The sequence below is a fragment of the Populus alba genome, chromosome 16 (assembly GCF_005239225.2).
Source record: "Populus alba chromosome 16, ASM523922v2, whole genome shotgun sequence".
NCBI lineage: Eukaryota > Viridiplantae > Streptophyta > Magnoliopsida > Malpighiales > Salicaceae > Populus > Populus alba.
In genome coordinates this window covers 643,120-662,801 of record NC_133299.1, presented here as the reverse complement: position 1 = coordinate 662,801, position 19,682 = coordinate 643,120, and the positions used below count along the sequence as shown (strand labels likewise).

Genomic DNA, 19,682 nt, shown 5'->3' with positions numbered 1-19,682 from the left:
ACACACACACATATATATATATATATATATATATAGAAACTCCTATATATGTATAGAAACTCGCTCGCTCTTTCATTCTCCTTGAATTTCCTTTTTAACTTATTGAGTTTGGTTTGGTTATTATCTCTTATTTAATTAGGTACTTGGACTTCAATGAACTCACTGGTCAGCTTCCACCAGAACTTGGAAGATTGGGATCTCTATATGCTTTGTAAGTTTCAAAAAGAAGAATAATAATGTCAACTTTTGATTGTAATAGGAGAAATAAAACAGAAAAAAGGTGGATATACAATCCTTTTGATTTGTTGTTGTAGAGGGTTGAGCTCCAACAATTTCAGTGGAGAACTGCCGGGAAATTATTACAACTTTACGGAAATGCAGTGGTTGTAAGTGCAACTCATCATATTCTTTCAACCAACAATCTGTTTAATTATTGTTCCAAGGAAAAGCAACTAACTATGGCTGCAGTAGCGTAGCTGGGAACCGTTTGACCGGTCAAGTACCAAGGTTCATTGCGAATTGGACTGGACTCAATTACCTGTAAGAAATTACTTGTACTTTCTGTAATATTATTTGATTGAGAAACTGTCGATGATCAAAGAATATCATTCAATGATTTGTGTTTTTGTGTACTGATGACAGGTACCTCTCCGGAAATGATTTTAAAGGAGAGCTTCCTCTTGATCTTCTTTTTAACATGTCAAATCTTGAATACTTGTAAGTGCTCTATAATTTAATTTAACCGGGTTGAAATAAATGCATGTTTTATTCTGGATGGTTTTTCTTCCAGGGTGGTTAGTGATGTAAGAAGCTCGGCCGGTTTCCCTTTCCCAGAATATGCAAATATGACGGCAATAACTTTCCTGTGAGTTTTTCCTTCCTTTGCTTTTCTTTAAAGCTCACACTCGAAAATCACATAAATAATTATCAAGGCTTTAAGTAATAAAAATATAAAACTAGTTACATACCAAAATATATTCTTGAAATTTCATGTCAAATAGATACGATTTTATCATATGCAAATAAAAAATAAAAAAAATTCTTTTGTTTTTTAACATTCAAAAAACATAAAAGAAAATACCCACAAACACACACTCCCAACCAAACATTCTAATTTACTCACCCACTCCCAGTTTGTTCCAATGTAACAAAAATTAAAATTGCTTACAATAATTTAAATACACATTTCGAAATCTACAAATTACAAAATAGACTCAGGAACAGTGCTGGAAACGGCTGAGAAAAACAAGGAAACAGGGGGGTGATCTGGAATGGCATCTATGGTCGAATTACAGAGAGGCAGAGGTGGCTGAGTGACGGAGAGAGAGCTGGGTCTCGGTTTAGCAAAGAAGGGGGCGGCTGAAAGAGTAGAGGGGTGGTACTATCGGTGGATCTGGAGGGCCTGGTTCGGGTCTGTGGAGGATGGTCTGTGAAGGCCGGTGATGGGGCTGTTGGGTCAGCTGTCAAAGATCGGGAAAGGAAGATGACGAAGTGCAGTGGGCGCCTTTGCGGTTGTGGTGGGGAGATGGAAGGTTGATGTTGTGGCCAGGGGAAGAATGGGTTTGGGTTCCGTGAGAGGAAGGGGAGACCTGGTTCGGTCGGCGGTGGAGAAGGAGAGGGAGAAGTTGAAACAACCAGCGAGAGGGGAGAGTAAGGGTAAACGGCTCTGCCCTCTTTTGGTCTTGGCGAGCTGGCGGCTAGTTCAGGAGGGAAGGTTTGGTCAGTGTTATTAAACCTGGCAGGTCAACCTGAGACCCAGTCGACCTGGTGGCTGGACCGGTTTGGGTTTAATAAAAGACCGACTGTGGCAATAGCCCGGCCAAACCTGGGGGACTCGGCGGGTCGACCCATGACTCGGGCGAACCCGAACGAGACCCAATTTTTTTTTATGTGGGATTTGAAATATATTAGTATATATACTCTATATTCTCGGGAAAAAAGTCATATTTTTTTAATATGGGATAAAAAAACCTTTTGGTTTAAATACTTCAACTAAAAAGATAGCATAGTATCTTTTCAATGTGAAATTTAAAGCTCTTTCGTATATATACTCTATGTTCTCATGAAAAAAGTTATGTTTTTTTTAATATGAGATTTGAAACTCATTAGTATATATACTCTATGTTTCCAAGAAAAAAATCATGTTTTTTTAATGTGGGATCAAAAAACCTTTTAGTTTAAATACTTCATCTTAAAAGAATAACATTGTATCTTTTCAATGTGGGATTTGAAGCCCTTTCATATATATATATATATATATATATATATATATATATATATATATATATATATATATATATATATATATTTCCATGAAAAAAGTTATGTTTTTTCAATGTGAGATCTGAAACTCATTAGTATATATACTCTATATTTCCAAGAAAAAAATCATATTTTTTCAATGTGGGATAAAAAAAACCTTTTGATTTAAATACTTCAATTTAAAAGGATAACATAGTATCTTTTCAATGTGGGATTTGAAATCCTTTTGTATATATACTATATGTTCCCATGAAAGAAGTTATGCTTTTTCAATGTGGGATAAAAAAATATTTTGGTTTAAATACTTCAACTTAAAAGCTTAACATGATATCTTTTTAATGTGGGATAAATTTTTTAAAAATATATTTTTTAAAACTTCATTATTTACAATATGTATAACTTATATTTACATGGATTTTTTCATATTAAATAATATAATATATATATATATATTAATTTTTTTCGAATTGACCTATATTGACTCGGGTTGACCCATGAAATCCGGGCCCAGCCCCTTGGCCGGGTCAACCTCCAGGTCAGGTTTAATAACTATGGGTTTGATGAGGGAGAAGAAGATGAGGACGGTTGTGGCTTAGACATGGAGAGCGGCAGCTGGAGGAGGGGAGGGTATTACGATTATTTTTTTATGGTTTCTTAATTTATTTTTTTTCAAAATTTCCCCTATTGTGTGTTGAGTGACTTTTATTTATAAATAGAATATTGTTAGGTCTCAATTGTTTCTCAATTTCTTTTCTTTTTTTAATTTTTAATTTTTAATTTTTTTTTAATTTTTAATTTTTGAAAAAAACAAGTAATATCACTCAATAAAAAAATCAATTATTTAAAAAAATAACACGTTAAAAAATCAAACACATTCAAAAAAAACCTTTGAAATTTAAATTATTTTGAGACAACATTAAAAATACTAAAAACAATGTAAATATGTTAAAAATATGTTTTTTTTAAGTTTTTTTTTTTAAAAAAATATTAGGTCAAAAATTAGATAACAACAATATAAATTCAAATTGAATAATTAAAACAATAAACACGTAGAATTATATTTGTCTGGGAGCGTTATTGTTGTAGAATTTGGATTACGACCAATCTTTTACATAAATATATTTTTAGGCCTATTTTTCTTTATATGATCTTGAGTTTTGTTTTTTTTTATGAGCTATTACTTGCTGTGAAGACTAGTTGTATATGGGATTCAGGTTTGAGAATTTTTTAAAATATATATATATATATATATATATATATATATATATATATATTAATTACAACTATAGGCATAACAGAATCATGAAGTCACAATATTTATGTATGTGACTCTTAACGATATGTATGCATTGGATAAATCCAAACACCAACTTCTTCAATGATTTGTGTAGGATGATAAGGAATTGCTCAATAAGTGGTGAAATCCCCCCGTACATTGGTGATTGGACATGGTTAACATACCTGTAAGTTTCATTTCCTCTTTTGTAAAGGATTTGTAGTTCTGTCAGGGCTATTTTGTTTCATCAGCTCTATTAATACTCATTGTTTAGGGCCATTAGGCCATGCATAGGAAGTGTTGATGATTTTGATTATGTGTTTACAGAATCAGCTATGCAATAATTTACCATAGCACAACTATATATCAAATATGTAGGATAACGTTTGCTTTCATTTTATTGATCCTGCAGAGACTTGAGCTTTAACAATTTAACGGGCGGAATACCAGATTCCATGAAAAACCTGACTTTAAGTAAGATGTATGCAAAAGAGATTCCTTGAACTCGATGTCTTATAATAAGTTCGTTCTGCCACTCTGTTAAAAAGTACATGGGATGGTTTTCATACTGGTTTTGTTTTGTTTAGGTTTCTCACAGGGAATATGCTTAATGGCACAGTACCTGCCTGGCTTCCTCATACCATTGAAGACAAGGCGTATGTTATGGCTTTGTGCTCTTTGCTCAGATGGGTTGTTTTCCCTTTTGTAGATATCCTCAATAAAATCTTGATATGTAAACAATAATGTTGCAGGGACTTGTCATATAATAATTTTGAAATTCCACGTGATGGTCCGAAGAAAGGAGAACGAAAGCTGAAAATGTAATAACGGCAACTTCATTTTCTTCTTCCTTTTTTTTCACTAGCAAGAATATTGTTGTCTAAGAAATTCCAACTTCTGATCATTTTGTATCATGTGCACCAACTGCTTGCATGTTGTTCCTACTCAAGCAGTGAACCAAACAGGTATGGTAATATCCTCCATATGGTGCAATTAATTTAGAACAAATAATCCTGAGCTATTTCTTACAAATGTTGTTTGCTATTTCTAGGAATTCTATACGTGATTTGACAGATAAATGTGGGGGAAAACCAAAGTGTAAGTTCCATTGAGAAGCTCTTAATTTTGCGCAGGACAGATTTTCTGTACTGATTATCAATTTTTACAGACGATTCCTTATATATAAATTGTGGAGGAGGAGGCACAGTTTTTGATGGGAAAGAGTTTGAAGCAGACAGTGCAACATCAAATTACTATTCAGCTCCAAGAAACAATTGGGCTTATTCTTGTTCTGGAGACTTCGGATCGAAAACTTACGATTCCACTGATTACATAAAAAACGTGGAATGTGAAGATTGTGATCCTGCTAGGACACTTCTATACAACTCAACTCGCCTCTGCCCTCTTTCTCTGACATATTACGGCTTCTGTTTATTTAAAGGAAATTACACTGTCAAGCTTTACTTTGCTGAAACTGTTTACCAAAATGATGAAGATTACTCGAATTTAGGGAAACGTGTTTTTGATGTATATATACAGGTAACCGCTATATTTTTCTGCAGCTTCTTTAAAAAATTTCCACCATTCAACATCCATTTTTGGTATAGGGGAAGAAAGAACTGAAAGACTTCAACATAAAAGAAATGGCCAGCGGCACCAATAAGACATGGACTCAAAGTTTCACAGCATTTGTAGGAGATGATCATCTATTGACTATCCATTTTTTCTGGGCTGGCAAAGGATCTTTCCCGGTGCCAGATTTTTCCTATACACCTGTTGCCCTGTATCAGAATGGACCCCTTGTGGCAGGCATTTCCGTAACTGCAAGTAAAGAGTTGCATGTCTTTTATTTTTGTTGAGCAAAGATTTCTATTACACTTTATCTGGATAAATAATTTTTTCTTGGTGTCTTCCACTATGTGTATCCAGACTTCAAAGTTGGTGGCAAGGGACTATCTCCTTCACAAATTGCAGGGATTACTGCAGGTTCAGTATTTGCTCCTCTACTTCTGCTGGCCTTCATGTGGAAAATGGGCTGGCTGCGGAAAAGCGAGTTGGATGGTACCTCTCCATGCTAATCTAAGATCATTATGCACCGCACAACCTTAAGAATTCTTACTTTGATTTTTTTCTTCAAATAGAAATAACTATTGAGGTAAAAAGAGATGGAATATATTTCACCCTCAAACAAATAATCGATGCAACTCGAAATTTTAGCCCCAAAATGGAGATTGGAAGGGGACGCTTTGGAATAGTATACAAGGTCAGATTTTCTTTTCTGAAACATTTGTTCCTCAACATGCACTCTTTTCTTTCAGAGTTCTGGTAAATTGATTTCACGTGTATACAGGCTGAATTGCCGAAGGAGATAAAATTAGCAGTGAAGAAGATTTCTCCGCAATCAAAGCAACATGGAAAAGATGAATTACAAAGGGAAATCTTCAACCTGAAATCTTTGCATCATGAGAATCTTGTTCAATTGTTGGATGGCTATTCTATTAAAGACCTGCATCTTCTAGTATATGACTATATGCATAAACGCTCCCTTCACCATGTGTTGTTCGGTAATACTGTCATCTCTTTCGGTTCTCAAGTTTTATCTTAATTTTCACCTAATGCATTGCCTTGTGAAATTCATATAATTGTTGAGAACTAAAACACGTATATTTGAATATCGATAACTTAATAGAATTCCGTTACTTAATGTTTGTGAGAGTTTCTAATTGTATATTTGAATCTTTTGTTAGTACAAGGATAGTGTACTTGCAAATATCGATAACTTAATATCAATAAGCTTGATTTGTAGAACCAAATTCCACGACAAAACTCGATTGGAAAACTAGATTTGATATCTGTCGGGGAATAGCAAGAGGTTTGAAGTATTTACATGAAGAGAAAAGGTTCAAGATTGTTCATGGAAACATAAAACCTAGTAATATTTTGCTTGATAACTCTCTTACGGCCAAGTTGTCTGACTTTGGATTGGCAACGCTTTGTGATGAGGAAGATCCATTTATGGCCATCAAAGCAAAAGGGTCGCGGTAAGTATTATGATCATTGATGGACAACTACTTTCATTCTTTTAATTAACTGAGCTAACCAATAAATAATCTCTTATTGCAGAGTTTACATGGCACCTGAGTATTCAATGGGAAAAGCAATAACTGTTAAAGCTGATGTTTACAGTTTCGGAATTGTCCTACTCGAAATAGTTAGCGGAAAAGTTAGTGCAGATTACACACCAAACCAAGAAGCTGAGTTTCTTCTAGATAAAGTAAGTGGGTCTTACAGGATAAACCCTTTGTTTTTTTTTTTTTTCCGTAGTTATTATCAAACCAAAACATGTTCTGTCAACATCAAATAACTTAATATATGTTTTACATTCAACTCATGAAAAAACAAAAGCTAATATTTAAAGATTGTTCTGATACTAAAGAAGAAATTTAGAATAAAAAAAGATATTATTATTCAATAATTTGATATATGTGTTATATTCAACTCATATGAAGTTTATATAATTATATACAAGACACATAAGTAAATAAAATAAATTATAGAAAATAGAGTTTATTGTATCCTTTAATTGGATGATTGAAGTAATTTCTTGATTGCCTAGAATTATTTAATTTCTTGATTTGTTTTTTATTGAATAGAAAATAATCAGGAATATTTACTTGATTATTTCCTTAATACTCGTAGCTAAGCCAATCTTGCTTTGTAATTGCAGGCTGGTGTTTTGCACGATAAAGGAAGAATCCTTGACTTGGTGGACAAGAAATTAGCATCCAGTTACGATAGGAAGCAGGCTCTCACTATTTTGTTGTTGGCAATGAAGTGTGTTAAACTGTCTCCTACTCTAAGGCCTAAAATATCCGAAGTCGTCAGTGTACTTGAAGGTGAGAAAAGAATCGATGAGATTTTCGAAGACGATGATACTCCATCTACAAATATTGGAGGAATGTGCGGTGCGTGTTCCAGGGTGTTGGAAATAGAGCCAATTTCTTAGCCAATTGGTAATGTTAATTTTGGTGATGAAAACCTTATGTTTAATTATGTGGTGGTGACAAGAGAACATTGATGTGTGTTTGTGAGACTCCATGAGAAAATATGTGTGTTTGTTTTGTCTGCTGTGGTTTATTTGTGCTGTTATAGCAGCTGTTAATTTCGTGAATTGAATAAGATTATCATTTGACATCCTTTATATATAGCCTATATAAAAGATAATTTTATGATATTATCTACTTTAGAAACTCATTAGATTTATGCAACTATAATTTTAATATTAAATATTGAATCACATTTTTATATTGGATATGGATCCAAAATAATTCCATTATAAAATTTAAAGGAATTAATAAAATCTAATATAGTTGTAAAACTTGATATATAATGGACCAAATAAGATATAGGTTATAAATAAAAAAGATTATATGTCAAATTATCAAATGTTTTTTTTTTAAATATGATAAAAATAATATTTGTTTTATAAAAAAAATTCTAGAAATTGAGGGTTGGGTGTTTGACCCGATTAGCGAATCAACTTGAATTTTTTTATGAGATCAACTAAATTCTCTATTTATTTTATTTAACTTTAACTGTTCCAGATTCTAAATTAATTATATTTCAAATCAAACCGGAATGAATCCAAGTTTAACTAGTATCTATCTAAGTGATGAGCAGTAGTATTGTACTGTTGTCTATTTATGAAAAACTTAGATACATAGGTAGATATACATAGATACATAGGTAGATATAAAAGGTATACTTTACTTTTTTGTATAACAAAAATAAATACAAATAAATTACTATACATAAACATTAAACGTCTAAAAGACTTTTTTGGTATAAATATTGCATCAATGTCGAAGCTAAATGATTGTCTTAGGATACTTTTATGAATAAGACTAATTACAAATAAATTTGCCAATGATTGTTTCCAAACCTAAGAAGTTTGAATGGAATAAGTCCTTTTTATTACAATCTGAACTTACCCCATGATATTCCCTGCACATATAGCTGTTAATATTAAAATTTTTAAAATGGATTAGATCGATTACTGGATAATATTTACGTTATGCTACTAGCCGAACAAAAAAAAAATTTTAATGTATAAAAAAATGTTTAGGCAACGAGTAATATTCTGATAATATTATTAAAAATTGGATAAATGATTTAGTTTTGAATTCTTTTTATTTAATTCAAATTTAAAAATCAAAACCATGTTAGAGTTAATTTAATATAATATAGTGAATTTGACAGGTCAAATATTAACCTAAATGCCAGATAAAAACTGGCTTTGAAAATCTTTTTTTAAAATGACAATTTTTTTTTAAAATTGAAATAATAATATATATAATTAAATTAATTTATTAAATTCATGATCTAGAATTATAAACAATATTGTTCTAAAACCTAGACTACCCGATAAATCAACTTAGACCCAGTTAATCTAATCTATGACTGGAGCCATTCGAGTTGAAAAAAATAAAATTAGCTGAACTTGAAAAGTTTAGCTGACCTGTTTAACTAACTAACACACCGTTGATGAATTTTATTTTTTTAGATTTTTTATTAAAAATAATATTTTTTAAAACTATAATAAACAGTGCTTTTGTGAGACGGTCATAGTGAATTCCCCTCTTTTGTAATTTTTATAATAATAATAATAATAATAGAGAAAATGAATACGTAAGAAAAAATAGTACTGTACTGTAAGTATTTAGCGGTTAGTGACACGGTAACGACTGGCAATCTGTTTATGCAAAGCCCAAAAAACCATAACCGTTGAATCAAGCACACATTTTCACCAAGATCCCATAAAAACCCAATAATCCAAAAGCAAAATTGGTGGCTGAAATCAAGTAAACCGTGAACCCTTTTCGTAGATAGAAGGCAAAATAGCTTTCTTGTGTTTTTGTGGGGTTTATAAAGGGAGGAAAGATAGGAGTCTGCGTGTCAAAACCAGCTGCCGCAGCAGCAGCAGCCCGGGAGGAGGTAGTGGTGAGGAGAGTATCGCCACCGCCACAATCACCGGCGCCGGCAGCGGCAGTAGCGACAAAGGGACATTCTGGGCTGTTGAGTAATTCGAAATCGGGACATCCAGTGCTGTTGAGTTCGAAATCGGGGCAGTTAGTGGGTGATTCGAAGAGGATGAAGGGACTTTTCAAGTCAAAGCCGAGGACTCCTGTCGATATAGTTAGACAGACTCGCGATCTTTTAATCTATGCTGATCAGAGTTCAGCTTCATTATCAGATTCAAAACGAGAAGAGAAGGTTGGCAGTCTCTTTCTTATCATTTCTATATATTTTATGTGTGCTTGTGTTCTTTTTCTGTTGTTTTCTTTTAATTAGGTGGATTTTGATTGATTTGAGATTGTTTGGGGTCTGGGTTGCTTTTCTTTTTTTGCTTTGGATGAGAAAGGTTCAATCTTTATGAAAAAATTGCGTTTTTTAGTGTGATTCTTGATGTCTGATTGAGGTTTGGATTAGAGTATGCTATAATATGCTGTGATATTTACATAGATAGGAAGAAATAGTTAATTTGCTGAGTGCTAATGTGATTGCAAAGAGGTTAGTTTGCTGGCCAAGTTTAACTTGAATGTGGTTGGGTGTGCTGTGAGAGGAATCTGATATTACTGGCAGTTGGTTGGGTGTAAAGGTTTTAGCTTTTTAGTAGCTTTAGTAGTCAAGGGAGTAATTAAAAGTGGAAACTTTGATTGTAGGTTTGTGAATTTGGTGTGATCTGTGGCGCTATATGTGTCATTGATTTGTTTCAACTAGTTTGTTCACAATAAAAGAATTAGATTAGTGTTGTTGAATTTTGGTGAGTGTAGATGTAAGATTGCGATGAACATGCATTAGGGTTTTGAAGCTTCTGTCAAGCATTTTATTTGTGGAATTCGAATTTGACAATTGTATTTTCTAATACAGATGGCAGAGTTAGCTAAAAATATCAGGGAGTTGAAGTATTTTCGAAAAACTTTATTTGTCTTTATTGCATGTTTATGAAGTTTTTATGTTTCGGCCTTGTATTTGCTATTAGTTGAAGTGTGAATCTGAGACTTTTATATTGTTTTGTTGCAGGAACTATTGACAAGACATAAATCTACAGTAGCTGAATTTCTTTCTAAGAACTATGATTGGGTGAGTTCTGCTGTCACTTATGTTTAGATGCTAACTTGTACAGGTTTATACTTGTTTCTGCTATGTATGCCTTAGGTCATCCCACACACACAAGGTGGTTGATAGGCATGCCCAATCCTCTTGTTTTCTAATGAATTTGTAGGCAGACGAGTATTTTGGTGAGAAAACTTGTGGCTGAGATTAGAGAAAGATGATGTGCAGATTTAATTATCTGGTGATGCATTAATAACACGATATCGTGACTGTGCAATGATGGTGACATAAAGCAGAATCTAAACCAAAATCCTATAAAAGCGTTTTAAGCTCTGATGGTTTTTTTTTAACACCCAAATTCAAATCCTATATACCTATAGATACATATGTGCGCATATATTGCCTCAGTTGTGCACGCACTGACACTGTATAATGGGGCATACCTGGATCCTCTATAGTTTTTTCAAAGAATTTGAAGGCCAACAAAAGTGTTAGCCGGAAAACCTTTGGTGAGATTAGAGAAAGACGCTTTGCAAATTTATTTTTCTGGTAATGCATTAATATCAAAATATTGTGGCTCTGCAATGATGGAGCATATAAAGTAGAATCTATTACTCGACTCTCTGATGAATTGAGCAGCTTTATCTCCTCATTTTTTAGCATTCTTCTTTGCTTTTTTAAACTGCATGTTGGTAGCTACATATCTATGACAAAAACATGAACTGCAACATTCTAAATGTGTCTTTATTTCCTGTTGTGGCCATGCTTGCTAAATGTTGGTCAGAGCTTGACATTGTCTAACTTTGTATGGACTTCAGTTTTTTGCTGAATTTAATTCGAAGCTGCTAGAATCCACATTACATTACAAGACGACAAGCTGTCAAGGTAGGGAAACTTAATTATATCCCGCTCATATATCATTAGAACATTCAATGAAGCAATTCTCTAGGCATCTGAACCTAGGAAAATGTTTTCATTAAAATGTGCTTTGTTATTGCTATTGGTAATTGTACTATTTATTAAAAAGGCTTCTTTAATTGTGACAGCTGTTGGGAGATATATTATTGGATCGCTCTAATGCAGTTGTGATGACACGATATGTGAGCTCAAGGGATCAATAGCTACCCTTGAGCCTAGAGAGTAGTCATGAAAGAGCTTGGTTGTTTATTGTAATCATTTTACATAAATTGTAGCTCTCATAGCCCAAACCTGATGACAATATCAGTATCCATCGATCTGTGGTAAAATTACATGTATTCGAAGGAAGAGAGAAATAAAGAGACAAGAATCGAGTTCAATCCAATACTCGGCTTTTAGGAACCCTGTTAGAGAGCTTGTCCATGTTTTTGTGAACCATGTCCTCTATTGGAAGCCGTCATTATTCAGCTTCACCGTATGTTCATTCCCCATGGTAACCTACTTGAAGCCATATAGGTCTCCCTCTCCATATGTACACAGACTTCATATGTACAAGTTACGAGTCCTTGTTCGAGGGAGTGCGGACGTAAAGTAGCTATAACTCTAGTCAATGGTAGGAGTCTGAACCAAGTCTCAAGTGAGGAGAGTAGGCAGCAGTCGCATGTTACTAAATTCCCACCGCCATTAGGGGTCCTCCATAACACCATTTGACCGTATACAGAGTATCAAAGGACATTCCTCAGCAGAACCTACTGAGGAGGGATATGATAGGAAACTTCGTTTGGTGGGCCACAGGGTAGAGAATTCACACCAAATTTCTTTTCTTCTTGCCAGGAAAGGAGTCATTTTCTTTATTATTAAAGATGAGGCTTCCATGTGTGAGTCACGACTCACGAGTGAACATCACCAGCATATTCCAAGCATCTACTTCAATTCCAAAACCAGAATGTTCTCTGCTGCTATCACTTTTTATCCTACTTCTAAGATTCGGTTCAGTATACAGGCTAACCTCGTAATCCGAGTTAAATAGGTGGAACAACCTTTTTTTTTATAAAAAAAATAATGTTATTTCAAATTTTATTTATTAATATAGATTAATCCATCCAACTGGTAACATTAACCTTCAACTAAGTTGATCCTCGATTTGTTACTGTAACTATGTTTTTATTGCCATAAAAAGGAGATGCCTTTATCATCCGAATTTACTTTCCACCATATTCATTTCGTATTCTCACGGTATCTGATTTTAATGCTTTCATCAGCAATCAGTTTGATGCTGGGTTTTTTTATTTATTTATGTTTTTTAAAGAAAATGTAAGATTTTAGGTATTTTTTGTTCTAGGAAAACTACAAATATACCCCCAGTTATTAGGGAGGTTTCAATTTGGTCCCTATCTTCCTAGGCTCACCAATGATGCCCTCCATCATTCAAAATTGAGCAAATCTCTTTCCCCATCATTTGGATGTTAATATTTTCTTAATTTCTTAGGAAAACTCAAGAGTAACAATATGACGTAGGGGAAGAGTAGCCATAAAAAAGGGTTAAAAGGACTCAAAAGGCACCATTAAAGGACTTCCTTTTTCACCAGGAATTTGATGCAAAACGTACACAGACTGGGTGAAAAGGCAGATTCTTCAGCATATATATGTATAAAGAGAGAAAAAAACAGAAATCAAACGGTCCATTTTGTGGTTTGCCTGCTACTTCCTTTTAGACGTTAAAAAACTCAGAGACACGGAGCCTTTCATCACCATCACCTCCACCACAATCTACTTCCCTCTGTCACTCTCTTCTTTCTACATACAAATTTTAAAACATGGCACAGAATGGTAGGACCCCATCAAGTTTTTTTATTGCATTCTTTCTTGTTTTGTTTTTGATTTCTTGGTTCATTTTCAGTATGGGATCTTGATGATTTTTGCATTTTGTTTTTTATTTGGGATGTTTTAGATTCTCTTTCAGAGTTCTTGCAGACTGCTGTTGAGGCAGCAAAGAGAGCTGGAGAGGTGAGATATAAATTTTAGATTTTGTTTTTCCTTTTTTAGGGGTCTCAAATTTAGTCTCATTTTCCATTTCTTGTGTGCCTTGTAGATAATCCGTGAAGGATTCTACCAGACCAAGCATGTGGAGCATAAAGGCCTGGTACCCATCTTTGCTTTTCTTGGGTTCTTTTTGTATCTCTTTTTCTTGTTGGTCGTTAATCAGGGTAGTCTTATCTTGGACATTCTTGTTGCATCATGTGATCTTGAAAAGAGTTCCGGTAGCGGGCTTGACCAGAGTAGATTCAAAGGAGAATGTAGAGTCTGTGTAGTGCTTAGCAATTTTTTTCCCCTAAAGAAAGGAGAATTGTTGATCAAATGCTGCTAAATAATCTTGAATTCAGATCAGTGATTGATTATATCTGCTTGCAAATTGAATTTAGAATGCAAGGGGGGACTTTAAGATCCCAGTTTGTAAAGCTAATGGAAATAAAGTTTTAATCTTGGCATTGAGGTGATCTTGTTTTGTAACAAAACTGGGAATTGAATTTAACATGCCGGGGGAGCTTTAAAATGGCAATTGAATTTAGCATCAACGTCTGTAAAGCTAACGGTAATTGAATTCATCGTGCATGAGGTGCTAAAATCCTTGTTTGTAAAGCTGCTGGGAAACAAAGTTTTGATCTTCACGCTGAGGTCATCGAGTTTGTAAAAAAATTGAAAGTGCTTTTGCTATTTTGTAATGCTAGCATATTTCCTTTGTTAATTGGACTGTATCATCATAACTGTGGAGCAGAGGAGGAAATTAAAAAATTAGAAGTTGCCAACCCATTTGTGTTAATTTAGCCTGGATAAAAGTGCTGTGGCTAAACATACTTCACTATATGCGTGTAATTACTGACAATTGTTTATTTTATTTCTCAATTGCAGGTGGATTTAGTTACTGAGACTGACAAGGCTTGTGAGGATCTTATTTTTAATTATCTCAAACAGCAGCACCCCTCACATAAGGTTAACAACTTACTTTAGTATTTTTCTACTTTGTAGGTGATGAATTTGAGCATTATTGATCTGTACGGGGAATATTGTCTCCTAAAAAGTGCCTCTGTTTTTCTCTTGAAAGTTCTCTTTTGCTGGTTTTCTCAGTTCATTGGGGAAGAAACTACTGCTGCCTGTGGTATTACGGAACTGACTGATGAACCGACATGGATAGTTGATCCTCTTGATGGAACAACCAACTTTGTCCATGGGTAAATGCAATTTTTTTTTTTTTTAACATTGTTTAGTGAAGGCAATTTCCTCTTGTTTTTATACATGTAACATCACTTTAATTTGTCGCAACATGTTTGGATGTAGGTTCCCCTTTGTGTGCATTTCTATCGGTCTTACAATTGGAAAAGTTCCTACAGTAGGTGTTGTTTACAACCCAATAATGGAAGAGGTGAGATTTTATATATTGCATGTTAGTTTTAGGTGGCCAGATATTACTTTGAACTTTAAATGATTAAAATTTTATGTAGAACATGCACAGTTTACCTCCTTTCATATAGCGTGGTGATCTTCTACATGTATGCTGGATGTTAGTGCATCTTTCCTCACAAAATGAACACTGGCCAGTGACCACTAGCTTTCAGCTTCATGGTCCTCTACTCAGATAAATGTCTGCTTTATGATGTTGAGTCTGCCAGTATTTAAATATCGGGAAAACGAGTATCTAGCTATATCTAAGCAGTTAGTCCATCAAACTTTTGTCTGCCTTCTTGAACACTTCTTGCTTTCACTTCAGATATGTGGTCGTATATTGTCCCATTTAACATCGAAGTTAATGTTCTGTCAAAATTTTATAGAATTTGAAATGTGATCCAGTAATTTGCTAAAAGATTTTGGATTTATAAATGCAGCTTTTTACAGGCGTCCATGGAAAAGGTGCATTTCTGAATGGAAAACCCATAAAAGGTGTCTCTGAGTTGACTATTGTCAGTTTCTATATTTTGATACTTTTGCATGCTAATCTTTCCATGAAACTTAAGCAGCTATGTACTTGTGTTTCGATTGCAGTATCATCTCAAAGTGAGCTTGTGAAATCTCTTCTTGCAACAGAGGTATGCTTTTCAGCATCATTTTTGTCTGACCAAACTTGCAAACTGAGATGCTTTTCAGTTTAGATAGCTTAAACTGAAATATAACCGGGAATCAGTTTTGAAACCTGAGATGAATTGGTGCCCTACTGTCTCATATTTTTTTGGTACAATTCTATCCTTCTAACTGTACATCTCCAATTGGTTTCTTATTGGATCGGTTTGAAGGGTGTTAAAATTGCCTTGGGCACAATCAATTTCAGTCTTAACTCCAGATAGTGTCAGAAATGTTAAGTGCTGAGTAAGGGTAGCTTGTTTTAACCCTGGATTGATTTTTCTGGCATGCTAACCCTTCTCGTTTATATTAAAATATTGTTCGTAGACTCTAGAAATCCAACTCCCTGTATTTGAAATGCAGATCTATGCGTTGTGAATGTATTTAGTTTTTACCATGTTGCCCTTGCAAATACCCTGCAAAAGGAGTGCTTTAAGTTCACCCCTGTTATGCTCTGTGTGGAATCTGGTTAAAACTCCTTTCTACTTCAAGTCCACTCCTTTATGTTTCATAAGGAATCATGTTAGGAACTGACCAAACTAAATTCTTCTAAGAGCAGGCTGGAACAAAACGTGACAAGTCTACTGTGGATGCCACAACGAACAGAATTAACAACTTACTTTTCAAGGTGAGACCAGAACATGCTGTGGAAGTTATGTGCTTTGGTAAAATGTGTTGGTTTTCTTAAAATTCATATCTGATTATCTTGTTATCAGGTGAGATCCCTTAGGATGACTGGCTCCTGTGCATTGAATCTTTGCGGAGTTGCATGTGGAAGGATTGATTTGTTTTATGAAACCGGATATGGAGGCCCGTGGTACGTATTTGTGATTGACGCAAGAAAAGTTCATCTGGACGCTTGATTGATATAATCTACTCTTGAACTCAGGGATGTGGCAGGTGGTGCTGTGATTGTCAAAGAAGCTGGAGGAATCGTTTATGACCCGTAAGTGATGCTATTTATATTTCATCCCTTCCACAACTTAGGTGGGGGTAGTGTGGGATATAGAGAGGATAGTCCCATGCATGGATATGAAGAACATAAGCATATGCTCACATTTTGTCCAGAATATAATGCGTGTTCTGATATTTTGATGGTTGCTCTTTCGGCTACAGATCTGGTAAAGATTTTGACATCACTACTCAAAGAGTCGCAGCTTCAAACCCGCTTTTGAAGGAAGCATTTGTTGAGGTTTTGCAGCAATCAGAATGAGACAATTCAATATCCTTTGTTCTTATAGCAATCAGATGAGCTCAGTCGATATCGTCGTTAAGGCTTAAAGAAACATCTTTAACTGAGAGAGTGGCAGCATCAATAACGAGTCTTCCAATTTGTTGTGGTTTTTAAACAATGCCTACTTATATGTATCCTCTAATTGAGAAGACAACTACCATTGTTGATCATGCAGACCACCATGTTACACAGATTGTGTGGTTTATATACCAGTTTTTCTACACTTCTCATTGAGCAAGGATCATGCCTTGTTGAACCATAGCTGCTTCTTTCTGTCTCTCCCAGTGGTACCTGAACCTATTAGCTTGATTCTTCTCTAAACAGAACTGAATTCCAAAAAGAATTTTGCATCTTTCGTCGTAGCTGCAAAGTTCTCTGCAGCCAGAATTGGCAAAAAAGTGACCACAGCTGACTGCAGCAAAATGCAGACAGGGAATTCTTGATTGAATTTATGAATTATTTTAAAGGTTCATGATGCAGGCGGAAACAAGAAACAAGAAAGACAACACACAGAAATACAGTATTTTGCAGAAAAAGTTTCAATTAATTTTAATTCTAATTTTTTATTACTCAATATTTTTCCAATAAAAAAAGTATCACAACTATTATATGCTATTTATATATTAGAAAAAACAATTTTAATAAAATTTAAAAACTATTAAATACGCATCAAAACCAAGAAGTTAAGTTTCTTTTGAATAAAGTAAGTAAATGAATAATTTTTTTTTTTTTTTATGTTATTATCAAACCAAACATGTTCTGCGAACATTAAATGCTAATTAACGAAATTTATAATAGAAAAGGATATTATTATTTAATAATTTGAAATATATGTTATACTCAACTCAAGCAAGATTATATAATCATATATAACAAGAAACATAAAAAAAAATAGAATAAAATAAACTATAAAAAAAATATTTAATTAGATGATTAAAATATATTTTTTTCATGATTAAAATATATTTCAATATTTCCCCAGTAAAGTTCTAGTTCGCACCAGCTTGTATTTTGACTTCTTTTTATTTGAACTGAAAGCCCTTTTAGCATTTCAAACTATACCATATTTACCTTGTCCTCCTCACAAGTATTTCCCATCTGGGTCCCCCCCCCCCCCCCCCCCCCCCCCGACCTCAAATTTTGTTCAAGGTGTGCCATCTTTTCTTCATTTATTTGTGAGTAACAACAACTACAAGCTCCTTTCCTTGTATTGCTTTTGGCTACTTTAGATTTGTCTTTCTTGTTCAATTCTATACATTGCTATTTAGGATTTAGATTTCTTCCGTATCTGTAACTGAAAAGCGCCAACTTCTTTGCTTGCTCTTGCTATATTATGCAATCTTGGATTTTGATTTCACTTCCTTATTCATCCCTCTTCATGGATTTTGGTTTCTATTGTTCTGCTATTGATTACTAGGGGCACCCTAGTGCTCTGCCTTGATAAGAGTCCTTAGTTTCTATATATCTTAAAGCTCAATAGATTTCCATATTTCCCCAGTAAAGTTCCAGATTTCGAAATGATGGGCAGTGTAGGATCTAGACGTTTCATTTGTGTACTTTTGTCAATCTTAAGTTTGGTATGTTTATCTAGTGGATTCACTCATGTAGACTGTCGCACGTGTGCAGCGTCGCGGTAAAAATTGTTCCACTTCAAATCTAAATATAATATCTATCTATATGGCAAATATAGGAAGATAAGAAACTCTTGTCGTTTATCGGTGGAAAATGGAATGTGAGTCACCACCTAATATTTTGGTCACTAGTATCCCTAATTGGTCTCAGAGATCAGATACGGGAACTGATTGCGTAAAGGAAATGTATTAGTATCCCAAATACGTCTTACCTAAGATAAACTGTATTGTTTAATTGTTTGATAAAAAGCTAAGGTGTTATTATATTTCTAATTGTTGGTCTGTCTATGGTTCAAGAAAAATTCTCCTTAGTAAGGAGGTCCTTATTGTATCGGGTAAAAACCTAATTGTTCTAACGTCTATTTGAAAACTATATTTTTAATATCAGGAATATGTTTTACGTATAAATTCATAATCCCAGATACTAAAAGAAGACAAAAAGATTTTTTAGAATTTTTGAAATATTGGCCTGGTTTTCATGGCTCTAACAAACTTGTTGTTAAAGCCAAAGTGCATGTTAATACGTATATTTTTTGAAAATTTTTTTATTGTATAAAAATATGATATTTTTTTGGAGAAACTAGACCGTATGCATGAAAACAAAACCTTTATATATATATATATATATATATATATATATATATATATATATATATGTCTTGACGAAAAACCGGAAATTTTAATATTGGATTAGTATCTTTACGGTATAAAAATACAAATCAATATTAAGCAATAAAAATATGCATGAAAATCTATAATTTTTTTTTAAGAATTTTTCAGAATTTTGAAAACAAAACATTTTTTTATGTCTTGACAAAAACCGGGTATTTTAATACTAGATTTGTATCTTTACAGTATAAAAAATACAAACCAATATTAAGCAATTTTGATAAAAATACGCAGGAAAATCAACAATTTTTTTAAAGATTTTTCAGATTTTTTTTATATCTATATTTATAAATAATATAAAAACATTATAATATATAATATATAATATTAGGTGGGTTGGGTTGGGCCAGCCCAACTAACTGGGCCGAACTCAACCCCAAAAGGGTTGGGCCGATCTCGGTCTACTAGTTCACTCTGCCTCTTTGGGTCTAGGCCAAACCTGGCCCAGACATGAAGGCTGGGC

At 33.8% G+C, this 19,682-nt stretch overlaps 2 protein-coding genes across 3 annotated transcripts; both read left to right on the top strand.

The window, feature by feature from the left end:
• The first annotated feature begins 663 nt into the window (after positions 1 to 663).
• LOC118049594 (probable LRR receptor-like serine/threonine-protein kinase At1g53440) lies at positions 664 to 7,683 on the top strand. The gene is made up of 16 exons (XM_073405070.1): positions 664 to 717; positions 791 to 865; positions 3,654 to 3,725; positions 3,951 to 4,019; positions 4,126 to 4,194; positions 4,291 to 4,359; positions 4,492 to 4,503; positions 4,590 to 4,636; positions 4,707 to 5,077; positions 5,146 to 5,365; positions 5,468 to 5,599; positions 5,680 to 5,801; positions 5,889 to 6,102; positions 6,345 to 6,579; positions 6,662 to 6,812; positions 7,266 to 7,683. The coding sequence occupies exons 1-16, from the start codon at positions 698 to 700 to the stop codon at positions 7,542 to 7,544; spliced, it is 2,157 nt and encodes a 718-aa protein (XP_073261171.1). The 5' UTR covers positions 664 to 697; the 3' UTR covers positions 7,545 to 7,683.
• A 1,590-nt stretch (positions 7,684 to 9,273) lies between these two features.
• Positions 9,274 to 17,178, top strand: LOC118049589 (inositol monophosphatase 3). 2 transcript variants are annotated; one of them, XM_073405072.1, is made up of 14 exons: positions 9,274 to 9,811; positions 10,622 to 10,681; positions 11,473 to 11,539; positions 13,524 to 13,579; positions 13,665 to 13,715; positions 14,483 to 14,563; positions 14,699 to 14,802; positions 14,909 to 14,993; positions 15,454 to 15,508; positions 15,611 to 15,654; positions 16,245 to 16,313; positions 16,402 to 16,502; positions 16,575 to 16,631; positions 16,802 to 17,178. In XM_073405072.1, exons 1-14 carry the CDS (start codon positions 9,689 to 9,691, stop codon positions 16,896 to 16,898), a joined length of 1,050 nt encoding a protein of 349 aa, XP_073261173.1. In that variant the 5' UTR covers positions 9,274 to 9,688; the 3' UTR covers positions 16,899 to 17,178. The 2 variants fall into 2 exon arrangements, with proteins under 2 accessions (XP_073261173.1, XP_034915517.1); XM_035059626.2 differs by lacking the exons at positions 9,274 to 9,811; positions 10,622 to 10,681; positions 11,473 to 11,539 and adding an exon at positions 13,242 to 13,402.
• Positions 17,179 to 19,682: the final 2,504 nt, after the last annotated feature.

Coding starts and splice junctions, on each gene's coding strand:
- LOC118049594 (XM_073405070.1), top strand. CDS start 698: ATGTCAAATCTTGAATACTT. Junction 718..790: donor ATGTCAAATCTTGAATACTT/GTAAGTGCTCTA, acceptor TTTTTCTTCCAG/GGTGGTTAGTGATGTAAGAA. Junction 866..3,653: donor ATGACGGCAATAACTTTCCT/GTGAGTTTTTCC, acceptor TGATTTGTGTAG/GATGATAAGGAATTGCTCAA.
- LOC118049589 (XM_073405072.1), top strand. CDS start 9,689: ATGAAGGGACTTTTCAAGTCAAAGCCGAGGACTCCTGTCGATATAGTT. Junction 9,812..10,621: donor ATTCAAAACGAGAAGAGAAG/GTTGGCAGTCTC, acceptor GTTTTGTTGCAG/GAACTATTGACAAGACATAA. Junction 16,314..16,401: donor TTAACAACTTACTTTTCAAG/GTGAGACCAGAA, acceptor TCTTGTTATCAG/GTGAGATCCCTTAGGATGAC.